Raw genomic sequence first — 22,750 nt, 5'->3', positions numbered from 1 at the left:
GAAAACCCTGGTTCCTAACTTCTTTGAGCCTGAATTTCCTCACCTGTGCCTGCCTCTGGGCTTGCTGTAGGGATGAAGTGACACAGCCTAGGAGGTGTTGAGAGAGGGTGCCAGCCATCAGCTCTCAGCAGGAGCCTGGCTTCGAGACCCAGCCCCGCCCCGCTGACCACACCGCTCAACAGCCTTGGGAGCAGATGGGCTTAGCCAACTGGCCGCCTCTCCTGAGCGTGGCAGCTGGGAGCAGTTCTCACGCCTAGAGGCTCGGAGGGGCTCAAGGGTCCTGCAGTCTGGGCTAGTCACCATTTTCAGAGCCCAGTGTCAGCAGGCCCAGAAAAGGGCCAGACCCCCAGGGTCCCCGCTGTTAGAGGGAGGAGGGATCGTGTGTCCTCTGGGAAGGCGCACCCCTTCTGTGGATTCGCTTCTGCTCTCAGGGGTGAGGAAGGGGGTGACACCTTAAGTGTAATGTCATCTCTAGGGTCAAATCAGATCCTCCGATGTCTCCCCACCGGGAGCCTCTATCTACCCCCCCAGTGGAGGGGATCTAAGGACTTGGGGCTCCAGGCAGGAGTGTCTCTTCCTAGAAAACGTGAACCCAGCTTAGTGAATTCCTGGCGGGCTCCTTGTGTGAGCCAGGGGCAGCCTGGCGCCCTACCCCTGGGGGCTCAGAGCTGCTGAAGACAGGGGTGCCCCGCCAGCCCTGGGAGGTCAAGGGGGCGGCTGCGGGTGGGAGCTGGGAGGAGAGGCCTGGGGAGAGGGGCTGAGGGTGTGGGCTGGGCGGTACCATCTCCACCCTGACTGCCACCCTCTCTCCAGCCCCAGAACAGCCTGCCTGACATCGTCATCTGGATGCTGCAGGGTGACAAGCGGGTGGCGTACCAGCGGGTGCCCGCCCATGAGGTCCTCTTCTCCCGACGGGGCACCAGCTACTGTGGCAAGAATTGTGGAAAGCTGCAGACGATGTTTCTGAAAGTGGGTTGTTTCTCCTTAAGTCATGGTCATACTTTCTCACCCCCAGGGTGGTCTGCGCTCCTTCTGTCTCCCCTCCTGTTCTCTGTCAGACTCCGAGTTTTTAGACTCTGCTCTTGGAAGGGACCGAGGGCTTGCATAAAAAGACTTCCCTTCTCCCCTCTCCCCACAAAGTCCCTAGACCCCATGCACCTGGTCTGGAAAGGGAGCAGGTGAGAATTGGAACCAGGGGTGCTGGGAACGAAGGAGGGGCTGACTCCCGAGGCTGTGCTCCCCTCCAGCCAGCTCCCTGGTCGGGGGGCTCAGCCCTCAGCTCCCACCACCAGCCTGTAGGAGCCCGGGCACAGACTTGCCTCCCCCCTCCCCCCTCCCCCCTCCCGAGGGTTTGGCTTCAGGTGGAGCCACACGTGGGTTCAGGTTCCTCCCCGGGGGAAGGCTGGGGTCTGGGCACTGGCTGTGCCTATGGCTCTGCTCCATCAGAGATCTGGGAGCAGGTAATCTGTCCCTCCAGTCACCCCGCCCCACCTCTCCTGCTCTTTGTCCTCCCGCCATCTTCTCTCAGCCTTGGGGGGGTGGGTAACAGGGAAGTGAGCAGGTGCCTGGAGGCCCCCGTCCTCCTCTCTGGGTTCATGTGGGGACACAGAGCCCAGGCTGCTTGGTCGGGACACAGTTCGGGGAAATCTGAGCTGTGGCTCTCGCGGCCCAGGGGAGCGTCCCGTGGGGAGGGCCGTCCCTCACCACGCATGGCTGACTCCAGATGGCTCCGCTGGCATAGTAAACTGCCTGGCTTTCAACCCTCCCTTCCCACGTCTCTCTTCCCATCCACACCAGGACCTCCTTCCATCTCACCTCTTCCATGAAGTCACTGTGGACTAACCTGAGCCTCGAACCTCTGAGTGGCTATTGATCGACCCATTCGTACCCTGACCAGTCATTCTTGCTGCCCCCTGAAGTGGGCAGAGGAGACAGGTTTCAAAGGCCCGGAGCGTGCGGACAGGTTGCAGGGCTGGCTGGAATCCTGTGTGGTCTTGGGCAGATTGTCTAGCCTCTCTGAATGCTGTTTTCCCACCTATAAAACAAAGATCGGGCTGCCCTGATCACAATTTTGAGGATGGAATTAGGTAACACAAGTCAAGGGTCTGGCTGGAACTAGGTGATCAATGAATATCAGTGTTTTTCTCCTCTTCTCCCTTTTTCCTTCTGGGGAGCTCCTTTGCCCCCTGGGGAGAGGAGGCTCTACCAGCACCATGACTGGAGGCCAGCGCAGGGCCAGGGATGATCAGATATCTGCGTTTGGGTCATTGGTACTTCAGAGGAGAGCCGGCTTTGCCTAGAAAGAGGGCGGGGGCGTCCCTCCCACCTCGGGCATGTTCCTTGTGAGATCGTAACCTCCTAGCATGCTGCTTTCCTCCCTCCCAAGCCAGCTCCTTGCCTGGTAGGGCAGATGGGAAAGGAAGTCAAGGAGCGGCCACATCTGAATGGGGTTAACTAGGGAGGGCCGTCAGGCTACAGGGGAGGTGGGGCTGCAGGAGTGGGCCCGGTGGATGCCCGTGAACGGGATCAGTCTCTGACCTCTTGGCCCTGCAGCCTCGGGGAAATGCAAACTGAAAAATTTCCCTGATCCCGAGCAAGGAAAAAAAAAAAAAAAGATATAGGATTGTTTCTCGAAGTCTTCCCCACTGAGTTTATGAGCCCCGCCAGTAGCTCCTGAGCAAGCTCTACAAAAATGTTGGCAGCAAGCAGAGACCAAGAAAACATTGGTGTTTCTTAACTTAAACCAAAGTTGGAAAAAATGAGCACCAGCAGAGAGGGAGAGGAGCCCCAAACTAGACATTTCTTTATTTGCTGTTGCTATTTTGGGTCCAGCAGGCTGGCCCTGTCTGGGGGAGGGCAGGGGAGAGACTGGGGGCGGAGGGAGAAAGGGGGGTCAGGCATTCCTGCCATCTCCCTGGGGCTGGTGGTTTGGAGGGGAAAAGGCTGCTAACCACCCCAGGAGAGAGGACACTGAAGTGAACAGTCATGGGGAGGTTTCTGGGGGGTGACACTTGGGGTCAGGGGCTCCTCCAGGCTTCACCGAGGATGAAGCAAAGGCAGAGAGGCTGGATGAAGGGTGAGACTGTTGATGCCTTGCCATGACACCCCTTGCTGATCCTCTTACCCGGCCTGGGCTCTCCCTCCGGGGATCCAGGCCTCCTCTACCAGTTAGAGAGCCCTTAGCTCAGCCTCCCTTTCCTCCTCTGAACCCACCAAGACTTTCTCGTCTCATTCAGCTCCATGTCCCAGGGGAGACACTCCTCTAAGCTCACACACATGAAGCCTGGGTAGTTAATGTATTACTTCCTCTAAAGAACTGTGTGTTATTCTAAAAGTGAGGCACTTCTGCTCTTCAGGCCATATCTGACCCTTGATTTCAGTCAAATGGTGAAGCAGTTGTGGAGAATAAATTTTTTATGTTGGGTTGTTGTGGTTATTCCATTTTGGCAGAGCTTCTGAAAGTTTCAGGATAAAAAGCAGTTGAAGACCAGTGAATAGTGGTTAACAGGCTGATAAGCACTTAAAAGGGTAGGGATATCATATGATACACTAACATCCAGCCAACCCCCCGCCCCACCAAAAAAAAAAAACTGAAAATGAAGGGAGAGGCTTTAACCTCCTCCCCTTTCAGACCTTTCTATCTCTCTTTTTAAAAAAAAAATAATTAATTAATTTATGTTTGGCTGCCTTGGGTCTTCGTTGCTGCGCGCGAGCTTTCTTTAGTTGCGGTGAGCGGGGGCTACTCCTCATTGCGGTGCGCGGGCTTCTCATCGCAGTGGCTTCTCTTGTTGCGGAGCACAGGCTCTAGGTGCACAGGCTTCAGTAATTGTGGCTCGTGGGCTCTAGAGCGCAGGCTCAGTAGTTGTGGCGCACGGGCTTAGTTGCTCCATGGCATGTGGGATCTTCCTGGACCAGGGCTCGAACCCGTGTCGCCTGCACTGGCAGGCGGATTCTTAACCACTGCGCCACCAGGGAAGCCCAGACCTTTCTATCTCTTATAAAGACATGTTCTAGAACTGCACCATCCAATACGGTAGCCGTATGTGGTTATTTAAATTTAAATTAATTAAACTTAAATAAAACTAAAAATTTAGTTTCTCAGTCACACCAGCTACATTTTAAGGGCTCAACTGCCACATGGGGTCAGTGCATTGGACTGTGCAGATATAAACCGTTTCCACTGTAGCAGAAAGTTCCATTGGACAATGAATGCTATTCTAGAAGAGAACAGAAATGAGGATGTGGTGGGAGAGGGGAGAATGGGGGCTCCTGGTCTAGACATGGCTCGTCTCTGCAGAGAGCATCTAGATGGGGAGGATGCAGTCTTCTCCTGTGATGGGAAGGAATCTTGGCCGGTGGGGGGGTTTCTTAGTCATACACCCCTCTTCCATGAAATTCTGATAAGTCCTCCAACGGAGCACGTACCTGATGGGGTGTCAGGCTGGTATGCTCAGGCCTGGAGTCTCCCCCAAGTCGAGACATACTGACCCTGAAGGGGATTGTGGGTTTCTCTCCTTCTCTGCTACCCAGTATCCAACGGAGGGGGTGCCCGGAGCCCGGATGCCAGTGCAGATTCGGGTCAGGCTGTGGTTCGGGCTCTCTGTGGATGAAAAGGAGTTCAACCAGTTTGCTGAGGGCAAGCTCTCCGTCTTTGCTGAAACCGTGAGTGCCTGACCGCCTGCCCACCCTACCCCCGGCCCCAAAGCTACCGCAGCCCCACTCACTTCTCTGTTGCTCACTCTCCAGTATGAGAACCAGACCAAGCTGGCTCTGGTCGGGAACTGGGGCACAACGGGCCTCACCTACCCCAAATTTTCTGACGTCACGGGCAAGATCAAGCTACCCAAGGACAGCTTCCGCCCCTCAGCTGGCTGGGCCTGGGCTGGAGACTGGTTTGTGTGTCCAGAGAAGACGTGAGTCGTGGACAGGGAGGGCTTGGGGACCCCGTCTGCCCCAGCCATTTCTCTGAAAGGGCCTCGGCTCTATTCATCCCTCTGTCTACTGCCACTGCCCCCACACTGGTCACAGTGACTTCCATTTGAACTCTCCCGGGACTGGGGGATCACGAGGCAGCGTTCTTTTCTGGAAGGGTTCTAATGATTGGAAAGTCCTTTATGATTAAACCGAAGCTGGCCTCCAGTGGTCCACTGGTTACGGCCTTTTCCTCCAAGATACCACAGGAAGCCTGCTCCCTTCTCTGCGTGTTAATCCCTCCTTTAGTGCCCCTCAGAAAAGCCTCATCCTTCTCCATCTGCATCGCCATCTCCCCCTCCTTCTCCTCTCTCTCTTTTCCAGTTTGGTTGATATTCAACAACTGTTTGTTTGGTTTTTTTTTTTTTTTTTTTTAAATTGAAGAGTAACATATATTGTAGTCATGTACTCAAATCTTAAGTATATAGCTCGGTAACATTTTACCTTTCTACAACTATCTATTGAGCTTCAACTACCCACTGGGTTTTCAACGTCTTCAGTTGGCTTCCCTTTCTCTTTCTTTATCTTGGTGGTGACTTTCTCTTCTGTCTGCAAGTGTCTCTCTGGGTCTCCCCTTGACTCGCTGCCCCTCCTTTCTCTCCCCTCATGTCTCTTGTTGTTGGTTGGGGTGAGGCTGACACAGGAAGGTTGGCTCAGGCTCTGGGGTGCTCTGCTGGGGGTTGTGGATGGCCGGGGATCTCTTCGGCAGAGGCTCTGACCCGCCGCCGCCCACAGCCTGCTTCATGACACCGATGCGGGCCACCTGAGCTTCGTGGAAGAGGTGTTTGAGAACCAGACCCGGCTCCCTGGAGGCCAGTGGATCTACATGAGCGACAACTACACGGACGTGGTAAGGGGGTGCTCTGGGGGCAGGTGGGCTCTGCTTTCCTGGAGGCCTGGACATTTGGGCCCAAGAGGGGCCTGTGACTGAAAGAAGAGGAATGTTCTCCCCTGCTCCCACATCCCCAGCGTCCATGCCCTGGTTTCCAGAGGGACAGTGTGTGAGGTCTGGCAAGGGTAGGACACCGAGCCTGAGTCACACATGGGGCTTTAGAATGTATGTTGTCAGGTTGCATCTTCTCATCTTCCCTGATCACGTCTGTCTCTTCTCATGCTCGCCTGGCCTGTGTTACCCTAGAACGGGGAGAAGGTGCTTCCCAAGGATGACATCGAGTGCCCGCTGGGCTGGAAGTGGGAAGATGAAGAGTGGTCCACGGACCTCAATCGGGCCGTTGACGAACAAGGTGGGCAGCACGTGGAGCCCAGTGAGCACCCGGCAGACTCGCGAGGCGTGCCGGAGGGGGGCACTGTTGAGTGCAGGCCCCTTGGGCCTGGGGTTCTGGCCTTCACTGGGCTGCTTCATCTGGGGGACTTCCTGGGTGAATCCTCACTATAAAGTACAAATTGGGAGTCAGGGGCCACTTGAAAGTCTGTGAACGTACCCCAAATGGAGAGACGGGGAACGGCCAGGCAGTGAGTGATGGGCACCTCTCCCCTAGGCTGGGAGTACAGCATCACCATCCCCCCGGACCGGAAGCCGAGGCACTGGGTCCCTGCTGAGAAGATGTACTACACGCACCGTCGGCGGCGCTGGGTCCGCCTGCGCAGGAGGGACCTCAGCCAGATGGAGACGCTGAAGAGGGTGAGCCCAGTCAGTGGGGGGGGGTGGGGGGGGATGGGTAGGGGTGAGGCCCTGGGGAGGGGAGGCCAGCTGGGCACAGGTGCACACTTCTGTGCAGAGGACATGTACAAGGCACACGGGCTCACTCGAGATGCTCGCAGATCGCACCCAGCACTCACACAGATGCTCACGGACAGAAAACACCCAAATGCCCATGACCAAGCCAGGGGAGGCACTTGGAATTCACGCACAGACCTGGAAGGTGCAAAGGCATACCTAGAGTGTGTCTATGGCTAGGTGTCCGAGGGGCAGAGTCTGAGACAGGGACTCGGCTGCCTGTAGTTTATGGAGGCAGTACTCTCAGGGGTGCCTGGAGCAAGGATGTGGTCTCAGGCAAAGTCAGCTTTGGCTTGAGCTGTGGTTCGGGAAGGGGCTCAGCCTGGAGCACCACAGAATCCTCCTCACCAGGCAAGGGGGCTGGGGTGTGTACGGTCTTAGCCGTCAGTCATTGGCTGGGGGTTGCTGGGGGCGTGCTGGAGGGAGCCTGTTCCCTCCAGCAAGGCCAGTTCCCTGGAGAAGGGGGATGCTGGTCAAGGGGTTGGGTGGGCTTGGTCAGCATTTACCAGAGGGCATGTACACAGTGTGAGCACACATGCCCACGGCCGTGCCCAGATACTCTTGGGACACAGACAGGTGCAGAGTGAGCTTGTATGAGCACACAAGTGCCTGTACCTGCTCCTGGGGTCACACAGATGCCCGTGTCGTGCACAGCCTCAGGGCCTGCCTCCCTGGAACCCTCTTGGCCTGCGTCCTTCCTTCCCAAGCACACGTTGGAATTTTGGCTCGAGAACTAGGCCTCCCCCAGTCTGGGAATAGCCTTTGGCATGACCCGAGTCCCTTCCTCTCTCTTTGGTCACAGTGAATCTAGAGAGGAAGGTCACTGGGTCCCAGGAGAGGCAAGGCTTTTGGGCAGCAGGCTGTTCCTGGTGGCATGAACCAGACTCCACTCTCCCTGTGAGGGCACCCAGGGGACAGAGGCAAAGCCTCGCCTGCTCCCTCACCACCAGCATCGTTCCTGGAGAGGGATGCAGCTGGCCTCCGGAACTGGCACTGTCACCGAGCTCATGGCCTGGGCCTGACCTGAGGATCATCTCAGGTCACGAGGTGGATGGGAAGGGGCCTCCGGGGCTCCCCCAGGCTGGGAAAGGACCCCTTGAAAAGAAGTGCGGGGGTCTGTCCACACTGACGTAGGCCTAGCCTCATGGAGAAACAGCCTGGGGCTGGGAAGTGGGCTCTTCATTTTGCCTCTGAATTGCAGACCCATTTCCACTTTTATAAGCTGGGATATGAAGAAGAAAAAGGAAATGACAAGAAAACCTTGGATTCGTGAAATCCACCCAGAATCCAAATAAACAAACAAACCGAAAGCCCAGTGTTTTCATCACTGGGCTGGTGTTTTCATCACCTACCTTCCTTTCTTGGCTCCTTGGACCTCCCCACAGCCTAGGGAGCCTCTTCTCCTCCTGATTTCCTGACCCGGGGCTCTTGTCACTGCGGAAGCTGCTCAGAGCCCCCTCCTCCGGGCAGCCCTCCCAGGTTTTCCCACCTGGAGGGTGATGGTGTGGGGTGTGTGGGGGGGAATCGTGGAGGGCAGGGAGGGCACAGCTGGAGCCCAACCCAGGACTCCCTGCCAACCTGCCAAGTGGCCTCTGAGTCTGCCCTGTTCTCCCATGCAGCACAGGCAGGCAGAGGCGGAGGGTGAGGGCTGGGAGTACGCCTCGCTCTTTGGCTGGAAGTTCCACCTGGAGTACCGCAAGACAGACGCCTTTCGCCGCCGCCGCTGGCGCCGCCGCATGGAACCACTGGAGAAGACGGGGCCTGCAGCTGTGTTTGCCCTCGAGGGGGCCCTGGTACGTGGCAGTGGTCATCTTGGGTTGGTGGGTTGCAGCGTGGTCTCCCAGGGCTGTTCAGGGCTGACGCAGGAGAGGTGCAGAGGACCCCGGGACAGGACTTTGGCTTCAGTCCTCCGGGGTTGCATGTGGGGAAAGTGGACACCAGTCTGGGTGTCCTCCTAAAATAAAATAGCTCATTTCTTGGCACCAGAAGACCCACTGCTTTTTTGGTAATCGAGAAGGGACCAGGGGAGAGGGCCCCGGCCTTTTGATGGTCTGACCTGTGATGGGGGCCAAGGGACCTGGCTCTTCTTGAAGAGGCTGGCTGGCCTGGGGAGTGGGTCTGGGAGGCTTTGGCCCGGTCCAAGGGAGTAGCCTGAGAGGTCTAGTGACCCTGAATGTCCTTGGTTGGACATGAGTCCTCCTGAGAGGAGGCTATCTTGTGGGCATCCTCGGGAATTTTGGGGAGAGATGTGCCTCAGAGATCAAACCCCAGGCTGGCTGTCCTGCCTCAGAGAGTACTTCCTGGAGCCAGTGGAATGGGGGTCAGGTCAAGGTTATCCAGGGTCAGGATGATGTGTTCCACAAAAGAGATGAGCAGACCCTTCCTGGACAGTCTGAGTGGGGACATTCGGGGCCAGGAGGTAGCCTGTCCCCCACTCTGTTGGTGTGGGGGCTCCAGGCATTGGGAGTGAGATGTCCGGGAGGAGACACCTTCTCTGACATCCAGGTAGGACTGTCTGTCCCCTGAGGGGGCTTTGGGCTGTGACACAGGGGAGCAGGTCCCACCAGCTTCGCTGGCTGATGGAATCTGAGTGTGTCCGTGTGAGCCAGCTGTGTGTGTGTGTGTGTGTGTGTGTGTGTGTGTGTGCGCGCGTGTCCATATGAGCATTTCGTCCGGGTGAGGAGCAGTGGGTCTTAGCCCTCAGCCAAGGAGTACAGTGGGGCAGGCCCCTGACCCAATGGGATGGCTACAGAGAAGGGAGTTGAGGCCGGCAGTGGCCCCGAGGGGTAGTGGGCAGGGCCTGGAGGTTCCATCACTCCCAGGGGTGCCAGTATGGCAGAGGAAACCCTCCGGGGCCCAGATGATGTCAGAGGCTCTGGAGGGAGCCCCTCCTGGGTCTTGGGGGCCAAGTGGTGAGGAGGCTGGAAGGAGACGGCAGAGCTCTGGGCTCTCTGGGGCCCTGAGCTGGTGCTCAGGTTGGGGTTGGAACTGCCACCCAGGCTGGAGCAGCTGCAGCCGGGAGTCTCCTTGTCCTGTCAGAAGGGGCCTAGCTTGGGCACAGGGCAGTGCCTGGGGGAGGTTGTGTGGTTCCAGCTGAGGAGTGGGGAATAAAGACCTCAGCAGGCCTCAGAGGCAGGGCCAGGTCTGAGGGTGCTTGCCCTCTAAGGAGCCAGGACTCATTTTCATCCGACGGAAATACAACCAAAGTGGACTGAAGAGAGAAAAAGAGCTTAAGGGCTCAGATTGCTGGGAATCTGATTCACCGAGGTGAATCAGGCATTAGGCCTGGCAGGAACTAGGGGCTCACACAGTGTCCCCGACTCGCTCCTCTGTCTTGGCCCCGTTCTCACACTGGCTCTTTCCATGTCGTTGGCAAAGATGGTGCCTGTGACAGAGGCTGACGCCACCTTTACAGCTAGCACAGCCCAGCGGGCATCCTCTGTTTCCTCACAGCTGGAGACCCCAGAGCGGAGAGTGCACTTTCTCAGTAGTGCCAGTACTGTCTCGTGTGCGATTGACTGGCTCTGCTTGGCCCCGTGCCCACACCAGCCCCTGAGCCTGAGGGCGAGGAACGGAATGTTCTGAATGACCGTCCTGGGTCACGCCCCTTTTCTGTGGTTGACAGCCCCACAGGCTGGGGAGAAGAGCATCTGAAAAGGAAAAAACCCCAAACGGTGGTGGACACAGAGCTATAGATGACGACCACAGGACTCTTCTCTTGAATGAGCAGCAGGGAACAAGTGTGGGTTGTTGAGCGGAGGAGGAGTGCACTGGTCAGAGCTGGGTTTTAGGGCCATTAATCAAGTAGCCGTGGAGGATGGCTGGGGACGGAGAGCCTCCCATCAGGAGACCATCAGGAGGCTTGGTTAGAGATCTGGGAAGATGTGACCATCTGGGGTGGGAGCCAAGGGACCGAAGTGGAGGGAGGTGGAGTAGCAGGGCTTGGGGAGGGAAGGGTCAAATGGGCATCAGAGGCTCTGCTGGGTGGACGGTAGGGCCGCTCCCATCGCCAGGCCACGGGGCGGGGTGGGCCTGGGGCTGCGATGAGTTCACGGTTGGCCCTGGCAAGTGTGACACACACGGTGAAGTGCTGTATGAGGAAGATGGATCTGGCGGCTGCCTGCCAGGTGGCCCCGGGGCAGGGAGGCTGGGGGCGTGGGCGCTGAGCATCAGCTGTGAGGCGAGGGGGCTGGGAGGAGAGAGGGCGCAAGGCCGGAGGTGCCCAGAGACCCGTGGATGGAAGCGTGGATGGCTCTGGGGCTGGCGAGGATCTAGGGGAAGAAGACGAGCAAGGCTGGTGGACCCACTGCCAAGCTTTCATGGCTCGGTGACCGGGAGAATGAAGAGGGCCATTTCCCAGAACAGAGAAACCAGTCCGTTTATTCTTTACGTGGGAGAAAAATGTCATGAGGGAGCATTGAAATCAAACGTCAAGTGGGAAGGTGAATGACTGTGATGCAGATGGGACTCGCCTGTGAAATGTGGAAGAAACCAAAGTAGTGAAGCCCAGAGTCCTGGGGGAACTTTGCTGACGTAGGGAGCCAGAGGCAGACAGTGGTTAGAACGGCTGGATCCACAAACCTGGAGTTGGACACAGTCTTTAGGTGTGACCAGCACTTGGACAGGACCACAGGCCCATTGGACAGAAACTGTCTGGACCACTCTACTTGAGCAAATGAGCCCCCATCACCACGCGTGCTCACACACACACGCACGCACACACACACACGCACACACACGCATGCACACACACACTCTCCCCTTCCATGGTCACCTTTACATGCTTCCTGCCAGGACCAAGGATGGCCTGGGTTCCCATCCGTAAGTCTGCTGTCCTTCATCCTGGGATGTACTGATGCTCCAGCAAGGCACTGGGGCTAGAGTCCACCCTGCATCATTGGGGCAGATGGTTGGGTTTTCTGGGTGCCAGGACCAATCTATTGTTCTGGGTACTGGCCTCTGCCCACTGGTCACTGATGCCTGCCGATTCACTTGGCGGGAGCGTGGTGGGGTGGGTGAGGCTTCTGAATGGCACTGGTTTGGTTTGAATTCTGCTTCCTCTGCTTCAGCTGTGGAAAGGTCACTTGTCCCTTTAGTGACTCTGTTACTTATGAACGTCACTACATGTATGGGTCCATCATAAGGATTAAGGACATAACCCATGTACAGAGGTGCTTCTCAGTTTTAACGAACATAAGACCCATCTGGGGATCTTGTTAAGACGCATGCTCTTGATCTGCTGTCTGGGTGGGGCCCGAGAGTCTCCATTTCTGACAGCCTCCAGTGATGCCCATGTTGCCGGTCCAAGGAGCATCTCTGAGTAACAAGGATGTCAGGTGCACAGTGCATCCCGAAGATGAGGGAGGCAGTCACATCGGCCACTACCGGGTGCCTCTCTGAGGGAGGCGGGGTGTCTATTCCTGACTGGAGGTGTGTCACCAGGGCCCTAGAGAGCGAGGCAGGGACAGGTGACATGTTCTCCCTGCTCCTTGTGGGGAGAAAGTGATCTTTTCTTCCAATGATCCTCCACCTGATAGTGGAGGCCTGGCTCATGGGAAACCCCTGTCTGATTAGGAAGAGGGATATTCACGTGTGAATGCAAATAAACCCAACAGAATCTGCATCTCCGAAGTGCTAGGGGGCAGACTAAGGGTCATTCCAGAGTGACAGCGCCTAATGAGGGTGGCTTGGAGGAGGACCTGGGGAGGCAGAGCTTGGAGGAGGCCAGGACTGTGGGTGGTGGCCAGGTGGGCTTCCTGGTAATCTGACAGTTCTGGACGTCTGGGCGCAAGGGCCAGGCCTGTGGCGCCCCCTTGCCTCCTACTGCCCGTCCCCTGGCCCACGCGTCCACCAGCGAGCTGGGCCTCGCTTGCCAGCTCCCCTCCTGAAGACGTCTCACTGGAAGGCAGGCCCAGTCTGCTCGTTAGCACGGGAAGCCTTTCCCTGAAACCTTCTGCCGGGGCCAAGCCTGGCTCCCTCCGCGGAGCGGGAGGCCCTGGCTCTGTCTGCTAATCGTCTGCTGTCTCCATCCCGAGCATTATTTTATTTTCGTATTATTCTTTTTCCAGCTAATATCCTGGCATTCCCAAAGACACCGGGTTTCATAATCTTCCTGGCGTTCCCAGGGAGCTGGGAAGCGGAGCACAAAGCTGCTATTATAGCGTGTTCCATCCAGCCTCCCTCTCCTTGCCCCACACCCCTCGCTGCCGCCGCCACCGCCACCGCCACCGCCGGCGTCCACCCAGTCACCCCCTCCTGACGCCACCGGCCTCTCTGAGAACCCTGGTGACGGCTGCCGGGGATGAGCTCACAGAATCCATCCTGTGGCCCTTGCCCTGGGCCTGCCCTCCATGCGCGAGGATTTTTCCAGAGCCCTGTCTTTGCGCTTGGCCCGGAGTGTCTGGAAGGGTTTTCTGAGATGCCTGAGCCTGGGCAGGGAGAAGAGGAGATGGAGACTCGGCCACATGTGCTCCTAGTCATGGAGATTTTTAGAGCTGGAAGGAACTTTCATGTTCGAAAGCACTCGCCATCTGGCTTTGGTGCTGCTTGAAATTGGATGCAGAGTTGTGGGTGTGCATGTGTGATCTGTGTGTGCACGTGTGTCTGATGTGTAAGCACGTGTGTGATTGTGTGTATGGATGTATATGGAGTGTGCACATGTGTGATATGCGTGTGTGTGCAGTGTGCATGTGTGTGTCTGTGGTGGGTAAATTCTGATGTAAAGTCCGTGGTTTTCTCCAATTCTCAAGAAAATCTAGGATCCCAAAGAGGGTAAGAATTACAAAAATCTATTTTACCTCGTGCCAAAGACCAGGCTGAGAGCTGTACGTGCATTGTCTCATTTCATCCTCACAGGGACCCCAGAAGGCTGGATTCTATGATTATACCCATTTTACAGTTGGGGAGACTGAGGTTCCAGAACTGCACTGTCTAATATGAAAGCCACTAGCCAGGTGTGGCTATTTAAATTTACATTTAAAGTGATTAAAATAAGAAAATTCAGTTCCCCAGTCACACCGGCCACATTCGAACAGCTCAACAGCCACGCCTGGGTAGTGGCTACCATATTGGACAGTGCAGAACAGTTCCATCACTACAGGAAGTTCTGTTGGACAGTGCTGCTCTAGAACAACTCTGAGCCCCTAATGTAGCCCCAGAAGAAACTGAGGCCTGAGAAGGAGTTTGCCCAGCGGCACGGCATGAGTCGGTTCTAGAACCAAGGCCAGAAGAGCAGGCTCTTCTGCTCTCTCTCCCCAGATTCATCCCCCCACTTGCTATGAGGGCATAAAGTCCTTTCCCCATAGAGGACCCTTGAGTGGGGTCCCAGGGAGCATCATGGGCGGCTGGCTGGAGCCCTCGGCTGGATGCATCCCCCTCCTCGTCTTGTAGCCAGGCAGCTTGGCCTCCCTGAAGCAGTTGGGCAGCTAGAGGGGAGTTGGCACCACTGCCCCCAGCCAGGAAGCCTCTTGGTTGGCAGGGGCCTGAGTCCTGACCTGAAGTGCCAAGGACCCACAGAGACAGGCATCCCCAGCCCCAGTCAGGGGGCAGGGAAGGGCAGCTGGGAGTCGGAAGTGCTAAGAAGGGGGTCAGGGAGAAGCTGGTGCCAGAGAGGAGGAATTTGGGATTTGAACTGGCTGAAAAGGAGGTCAGATGTGGGTGGGGGGGGGGAGGGGCCACCTCTGGACCTGGATGAAATCCTGCGGTGTGCGGGGCACCTAGGCATGCTTCCTAGAGTGAGCAAAGGCAGCACCTGAGAGGTGAAAGGGGTTTGCCTTATTAAGTAATCAAGACCCCTGGCTGGGTCTGTGGGCCATTGGAAGGCGGCTCTGTGTCTCTTGAATGTCCTAATCAAGCACCTGCTCCACACCTGGCATTGTGCTACGGGGCAGGTTGAGGGCCACCGGAGGATTACACAGAAGGACCATTTGAGTAAATACTCTAAATATGTGGACTCTGGGTCTATCTCACCCAAGATTTGGATGCTGAAGCCTGCGTGCGTTCACTGAAACTTGTGTGTCTGTGTACCTGAGACAAAATGCCAGCACACAGGCAAGCATGGACTGTGTGTGTTACTGCTGGGTGGATGTGACAGGTGTGCCCCTTGTGTGTCATTATACACGCATGAGGGTCTGTGTACACAGTGGCTAGGGTGACCTTATAATTTATTGTCTGGTCTGGACACTATTAAAAGTCATGTTGGAAAATAGGCATAAGCTAGGCAAACAAGGACATACAGTTGTCCTGATGACGGAGGCACTCTGGCATGGCCTAAAACCTGCTTGAGCGTCCTCTGCAGACTTCAGAGACCTGGAAAGCCTAGAGTGACACACAGGCACATGCAAACACAGGCACTCGTGCCAGCCCACACGTGGCATTGTGGATTCTCCAGGTTTCCTAATTCCACTCCCAGGCTCCCCAGGGGCTGGCCGGTAGCTTTGCAAGGAGTTTCGCAGCTGCTCTCAAGCCCTGGCTCCAGCCGTAAATTAAATGGGGTTGCACACTCGCCTGCTATTCCACTTAAGGTTGCAATCAGCCCTGATTAGGAAGAGAGGGCTGTGTGTTCCCAAGTTTTCTCTTTTACAGGGTTCTCCTCTGGCCTGGCCTGTGGGCCTGTGTGGGGTTTCCCTGGAAGCTGAGGCCAGGGCAGTCAGGGCAGTGACATGGGTGTGGGCTCTCCAGGGCCCTGACTTGGCACTCAGTCCCGTCCTGCCTCAGATCCCTGCTCAGGTGCTGAGTTCTGATGGGGAAGCAGGAGCTGGGAAGAGCCCTGCGGGGGGTCCTGGGAGATCCCGGGCTCTACCAGCAAATTTCCCATGCATCCTGAAGGAAAACATGAATCTCTGGGTCCCAGTTTTCTCACTTATCAGATGGAGGTGATAACAACACAGCAAAAATAACCACCTCCCCTGACAGAGCAGGGGTTGGCACACGATGGCCCACTGGCCAAGTCTGGCCCTCGGCCTTTTTGTGTAAACAGGGCTGTATCAGCACAACCATGCTCATCCATGTGCACATTGTCTACGGCTGCTGAGTAGTTGCAACAGAGCCTACGTGGCTGGCAAAGGTGAAAGTATTTACTCTCGGGCCCTTTATGGATAAAGTTTGTCAACTTTTCTAGAGCATGTGCTGTGTGTCAGGCAGTGCCCTCTGCCCTGTTCATGTATTATCTCATTTAGGCCTCCCAATAATCCTGAGGTAGATTTTATTAGTGCTCCCATTTTACAGAGAAACAAACTGAGGCACAGAGAAAACAAGTAATAATTATTTTAGTGGTGTTTCCTTGGTTGAATATTGTGAAAAATCTTATGGGTAATGGCTGGGTTGCACAGGTTTATAGCACTCTTCTCTACATTGTCATTTGTTATTTGGGTGTCCCAGCAGAGCCGTTGGTGAAGAAGAGATCCTGGCAGGTCACCCGAGGCCTGCCTGTGCTGGTCGACGTTTAACAACTGGCTCTCCGGAAAAAAATCCAGAGAACAAATCCAGCTCTACTTGTAGCATTTGCTGATATGGTATAAATATCCCTGCCATGGCCAATTGCAAGGTCTCAATGTGAGATCACAGAATGTGGGGATAGGAGGAGATGGGCAGTCGCACACCATTATATAGTGTTTATATAGTACTTCCACCTCACAGATACTCTAGATGTAAATCACCTTGGGAGCAAGATAACAGTAAAAGGTAGTGGAAGAATTTGGAAGTGATGCGTTTGAATATTTATCACCTTGGTTTTAGAAGTAATTTCTGAAGTTACAAATCTATATGATTTAATTTTTACAAGTGACTGTGTTTAACAAATGGCTTGCAAATGGCTGGAAATTTAATGATCTCTCATGAGCCCTGAGAGCCAGCTCCAGCACCTGCTGCTCTCGGGGGTCTTCTGATCTTGTTCACATAAAGAAAGAGATTGGGGCTCCGCATAGTGGCACCCCTCCTGTCAGCTCTGTCACCTGTGCTCTTTGGATCCGTCAGACATAGGAATTGAGTCCTTCCTGTAAGGCGAGGAGGGTGGCTGGCCCCTGAAACCCATATGCTTGACTCTGCTGGGGCAGGGCGTGCCCTGGTGGCCCCTGGAGCTACCTCCGAGGCTCCATTTCTTCCTGACCGCCGTGAGTGTGGCTTCTGTGTTTCTGTCCCCCTCTTACTCAGCCCTGGGGAGCCCCGCTGCTCAGCCTGTGTCCTTTTGCTGCATCCTCCTCTGCTCTGGCCCCTTCTGTCTCCTCGGTGCCTCCGCTTTATAGATCCTGAACCAGACCTCTAGACCCCGTGTGGGAGTGCCAGAGGGAGGAGGCATGTGTGTGACAGCCTGCGTGCAGAAAGAATCTCGGAAACGCCAGGGGTCTGCTGCTCCGTCTTGGATCCACTTTAGGTGGGTCGAGGAGTCCCCTTCACAGACTCCTTGTTTTCCCAGAACCTGCCCACCTCCTCCCTGTGTGGCGGCCAGGGTCCCGGGAGGTCAGCCCTCAGCAGAGAAGGTGGGCTTGGCCACTGGCTCAGGGGACCCTTGGGGAGCCCTGGCATCTGGGAAGGAGAGTTCCTCACCCTCCTGAGCTCGGGCACCTCCAGGGAGCCGTGGCTGCCAGCGGGGCAACAGCGGGTTGGAGGCCCCCCAGTCCCCTTGGGCAAGCAGCAGGATCGCTCCCACAGCTAGCCACAAGACCAAGTGCATGGCCACAGACCGCGTGGCTGCCAGCCCCGGCCTGGGAGTCACATCGGCATGAGCTATGGAGGGAGGAATGTGACTGTGGGAAACTCAATGCCCCGAGCCTGGCCTGGGGCTGGGGAAGAGTGTGAGTGCGGAGTGGGGATGAAGGGTGGGTGGGTGGAAACCAGACCCTTAGCTACCCCTGCAGCCTGGTTCTGCTCAGGGCTCCAAGTGAGAGCAGAGGGAAGCCAGCCCTCCCGCTCCCGGCCTCGCCCTGCCCCAGCCTTGCCCCCCTAGCCGAGCCTTCCCTAAGCTCTGGAGGGGGGCAGACCTCCAGCGTGTCACTGCTCCCCCTGTTCCAGCACCCCTCTTCTTTCCCCTCCTCCGGGAAACCTTCCTGAATGGGACCTTCCAAGGGCCCACCCTGTTCCATTCCACCCCACAAATGGCCCCATCCTGGGGTGTAAGTGAGCCCACGTCACTCTCTGTTTCTCTGGTGGCATCTGACCCTGAGCCCCATGAGGTTGGGAGGTTGCTGTCTGATGCACACTTTCCTGTCGCTTTCCCTGGGACCTAAGGCCTGAGTGCTGTGCACATGCGTTAGGGCGGGGATGCTGGTGATTCATTTCATGCGATAAATCTTCATTGAATGCCTACTAAGTGCCAGACACTGGGGTCAGGTGCAGGGGATAAAGGAACGTGCATGCCTTACCCATACACATGGAAAGATGGATGCAGGAGAGATGCTAGGAGAGGCTGGGTAGGGGCTGCTGATAAAGGCAGGGCAGTCGAGGAAGTGTCCAAGCCTCAGTGATGACTGAGTTGAGGGAAGAGCTCAAGTTAGCTTTTCTGGAGGGCATTCCAGGTGGTGAGAACAGCCAGTGCAAAGGTCCTGTGGCAGAGGGATGGTGATGAATTCCAAACTTAAAGCCAGAGGGCAGGGATTAAGGCGGAGGAAGGTATTGTTCAGCACGAAACTGGTGAGATGAATGCTGATTATGTGCCAGGGACCTGTCAAGGGCTGTGGGTACGTTTCATTTAATTTCCACCTGTGGTTCTCAGCTGGGGACAATTTCTACCCCCCACCCCGTCCCCCAAGGGACATTTGACAATGTCTGGAGATATTTTTGGTGGTCACAACAGAGGGAGGGGGGCAGCTATGGACATCTAGTGGGTAGAGGCCAGGGATTCTGCTGAACATCCAGCAGTGCACAGGACAGTCCCCACAGCAACGAGTTACGTAGACCCAAATGTCAGTAGTGCCAAGGCTGAAAACCCCTGCCTTTTCCTCAGTAGCCCATCGAGGTGAGTGTTACCACGATGGCCACTTTACAGTGAGGAATCTGAGTTTCAGGCTTCCCTGAGGCACCCCCAGCTACCCTCCTCCGACCCACACTGTGAGCTCCAGGCACCTGCCCCCCACCCCCCTTCCTGGTGCCTGACATGGAGCCCGATGCCCGGGGACTGGCAGCCTGATGTTCTCTATGTCGGAGCTTCAGGGTTTGTAAAATGAATGAGTCGCCCTGATCGTCTACTCTATGCACATGCTGTGCAATGTCAGGGAGTTGCAGGCCGCTCTTCCTCCACGCAATCATTAAGTGGCTTGGCCTTTGTGTGCCATAGTTTGCCCGTCTGGAGAACAAAGGCAGTAACAGTCCCTGTTGTAAGGTGGTAAGATGTCGTCAGGATTCTGCTGTGACGATAAATGCTAAGGACAGCATCTCTGCTGCGCCTCCACTGACCCTCTCTTCTCCCCTCTGCCCACATCATCGCTTTCTCAGGGGGTGCTTCCCTCAAGTCAGGTTCGGCCCAGAAAGTTCCTTTAGCCCCAAACAGTTCCCTCCAGAAAATGGGTGATTATGTGACAGGAGAGGCACCTACAGAGACTGGGGCTCAACTTGGATTTTATTCCTTGATCAGTAAATATTTGCTGAGGGCTTCTGTGTGCCAGGCATCGTAGCGGGTTCTGGGGACACAGCAGTGCCCTCACGGAGCCAGAGAGACAATGAACAAAAACGTTAATATAGCAAATGTGTGGGGTAATACGTGCTACGAGGAACAGTAAAGCTGAATAAGAGAGTAGACAGGGCTATTATATGGGGTTGGGGTGTGTGGGGTGGGGTATGTGACGGTGTGGATGTGAACATGAGTTTTGACCTTTGAGGGAAGGCCTCTCTGGGGAGGTGACATTTTATGTCTCCACAAGCAGCAATACCTATTTTACAACTCGAATGTGGGAAAGGCCTGACACAAAGTAGGTGTTCAATAAACACAAGTGGCATGCCAGAGGGACGGGCTGACGGGAGGGAGATGCTTCCCAGAAGCTCCCAAATCAGCTTTTCATGAGACTTCATTGTTTGCTTTGAGAGAAATTCCCCAAACGTGAGCCATGTATGTCCACGTGTGAAAGCCAAAAATATGCTTCAAAGTGGAAAAAGCGTGGCATTGGATTATCTGTGTTAACGCACAGGCTGATCCCCTGACCTGGCCTTTGTCATCAGCTCTCCCCAGAAAGGTGTGTGCTCATTCATTCATTCACTCATTCTCTAATTATTAATTGGGCACCCGCTGTGTGTGAGGGGTTCTGCTGGATGCTGGGTGCATGGGGGGAACCTCACAGAGCTCTCTGTGGGAGGGGCAGACAGTGAACAGGTATTTACCTGTTCATTCATCACCTCCATTTACAATGGAGGGTGATATATGCAGTAAGGGGGAAATCTGGGGCTCTGTGGGAGCACACGGGAGGTGTACCTAACTCATCCTTGCAGGGTGACCCTGAAGGTGAGACTGGATGTCTGAGGAAAAAGCCAGGGAAAGAGCAGGGCAGAGAGAACTGTGTGTAGGAGGCCTGAGGGCGAGAAAGGGGACCCTGGGGGTTCAGCTGGTTTGAGTGTGGAGGCAGCAGGCTGTGGTGTTTGGGAGTGAGCATCTTGACTGCTGGAGACTCAACGCAGGGGCTGCCGCCGGGCTGGGAGGGGAGCCGGCCTCCGCTCTGCTCCTAAGGTCTGAAGGGGATGCGTGGAGAGCTCAAGTCCCCCCTAGGAGGGTCAGTGGGCCAGAGGATGTAAAGGCGCTGGCCTGCTGGGTGGGTGGAATTCTGCCCAGCCTGGGAACCTGGCTGACTGCAGGGCTGAGGCTCCTCTGGCGGGGACTGGACTTACTGGGGACTCTAGGTGTGTGTGTCGTCCTGGTTCTCCTAGCTTCTTCCCAGCAACCCCTGTCTGTCTCCTTGAGCAGGGAGGGAAGGGGAGGCGGAGGCAGGGCCACGCAAGGGCGGCAGATGGGGGTGGGGGCGGACAGAGGCCCTGTGGACCGGGGGGAGCGGCTATGGGCCCCTCCTCTGGAGACAGGGCAGGTGGAGGAGCCTCGGCAGCCCCTCGGGGCCATCCCGAGGGAGCGCTGGTTCTGCCTCTGAAGGGTGTCATTCTTGGTGCCAGGGCCTGCTGCCTGGTGCCTGCCAGGTGCCAGGTGCCAGGGCCTGCTGTGGGCCAGGACTGAGCCGGGCCTGAGGTACCTGGCCTCAGCCTTGTGGAAATCCCAGGGAGGGGGACACCTTTTTGCATCACAGGCAGGCGGCCCTGCCTTTGGACAGAGACCCAGAAAGCGCTGCCAAAGCCCCGGACAGAGGCCATTGGGTGGGACCGCTGCTGACGGGACGCGGCTGGGGGGACCACCTGGAGGAGGTGCGCGCTGAGTGGGGGATGTGCCCTGGAGGCAGCCCGCAAGCGTGTAGGTCCCTGCAGGCGCCTGGTGGGAGAGAGGAATCATGGGGCCCATGGGTGCCGGAGGTGGCTTCCCTCCCCGCACTCACCTCAGCGCCCTACTTGCTGGTGTGGGGCATATGTGTGGCCAGGGTGAGGTGGAGGGGCTACAGAGCCTGCCCTCCCCTCGACCAAGGCGCCCTGAGCTGCCTGCACTAAGCCTCGTGGCACCTGGGGGCTGGCCAAACCCTGGTTCCAGCATCCTGACCTGCTTTCCTTGGCGTCCCTGTACCTCATGCCTGGGGTGGCCTGCTGGGCCCCCAGCTCCGGCCCTACATGCGGCCTCGTAGACCCTCCGACCAGAGCTACTAGCTGCTGGGCTTGGTGTGGGTGGCGGCAGGGCCAGAGCTGTGAGGCTGGGCCCAAGGCCTCCCCTGGCGGGAACCCAGGACGCCCGGGACCCACGCCTGCCGGGAGGGAAGATTGCAGATGCTGTGGCCTTTGGGTTCTCACCTGTCTGCATCCCTCCCTGTTGTCCTGCTCTCCTGTGTGGGTGTATGTGTGTGCGTGTGTGCACACGCGTGCATGTGTGCGTGCATGTGTGTGTATGCGTATGTGTGTGTGTGCGTGCATGCGTGTGTATGTGTGTGCGTGTGTGTGTGCGTGTGTGTGTGCGTGTGTGTGGAGAGAGGTTGATTGCTTGACTGACCGATTTTGATTTCTGCCCAGGACTGTGCCTTTGCACTGAAATGTCCACTTTTCCAGCTCCTGGAATAATTTTGAACAAATATGGGGTATATGAATACCACCCCTGAGCACAATTAGTAACTTCATGGTTTATGACCTCCGCAGGTGGTGTGCTAACACAACATGGGATTTATCTTCCTAACAATCCCAGCAACTCTCTGAGATAGATACTGGAGAATTATCCCAAATTTATAGAGAGACTTGTGCAGAGAGGTTAAGCAACCTGCCCAAAGTCACACAGCTAGTAAATGGTAGGGCCAGAACTGGAGCCCAAGGAATCTGATTCTAGAGCTTGTGTTGAAATTGTGACCAAAGGAAAGGGGGTGGGGGGTCACTGTATCTTCCTGTCAGAAAGGGGGGTGTCCTGTGCTAGGAGCCAGAGCGCACCCAGTCGTAGCCGGACCTCGGTGGGTCCCCTGGGAGAGCGGATGAACAAGTCTTTCCCCCGTATATGTTTTATGGGCCCTTTTGTGGGATGGAGCAGAGGATGACTCTGCCTGCCTTTAGGTTGCATTTCCTTGTTGACGCAGAGTGACCAGGGCAGGCCTTCCCTGGGTGTGCTAAGATGAGCTTTGGGGAGCGTGGCCCACCCGATTGGATTTGGGGCAAGTAAGCCCTGGTGTTGGAGGGGGAAGGTGGAGCAGGTCGCTGGGGGTCTGACCAGGACCCTTCAGGTGGCGAGAGCCATGGAGGGCTTCAGGCCGGGAGCCGAGTGCTGAGTGTGGGTAATGCAGCTGGCTCTGGTCCTGGGTGCGGGCCGATCGGAAGCCAGTGGACGGGCACCCAGGGAGGCTTCTTGGACTGGAGGCCTGGGGCTAGGCCCTGAGGGTGGGCATGGTTTGGAGAGGAGGAGCAACTAGGTGGCCGTACATCTGGGGGCGTGGGGCAATGATGTAGCTGCAGGGCCTGGGGAGAGTTCGAGACTCCTGGGAAATGGCTGTCGCCAGG

At 56.4% G+C, this 22,750-nt stretch overlaps 1 protein-coding gene across 19 annotated transcripts in view; it reads left to right on the top strand.

Annotated features, from left to right (window-relative positions):
- DYSF (dysferlin) overlaps positions 1–22,750 on the top strand; it is a 231,105-nt gene that overhangs the window by 112,061 nt on the left and 96,294 nt on the right. For all 19 annotated transcript variants that reach the window (XM_059943014.1, XM_059943011.1, XM_059943010.1 and 16 more), the window contains 7 exons: positions 814–969; positions 4,531–4,662; positions 4,747–4,913; positions 5,707–5,821; positions 6,110–6,215; positions 6,471–6,613; positions 8,329–8,502. In XM_059943014.1, the coding sequence (XP_059798997.1) occupies positions 814–969; positions 4,531–4,662; positions 4,747–4,913; positions 5,707–5,821; positions 6,110–6,215; positions 6,471–6,613; positions 8,329–8,502 (993 nt within the window). The remainder of the gene's footprint in view (positions 1–813; positions 970–4,530; positions 4,663–4,746; positions 4,914–5,706; positions 5,822–6,109; positions 6,216–6,470; positions 6,614–8,328; positions 8,503–22,750) is intronic.

The sequence above is a fragment of the Balaenoptera ricei genome, chromosome 13, assembly GCF_028023285.1.
Source record: "Balaenoptera ricei isolate mBalRic1 chromosome 13, mBalRic1.hap2, whole genome shotgun sequence".
Taxonomy (NCBI): Eukaryota; Metazoa; Chordata; class Mammalia; order Artiodactyla; family Balaenopteridae; genus Balaenoptera; species Balaenoptera ricei.
This window is presented reverse-complemented; position numbering and strand designations above follow the sequence as displayed.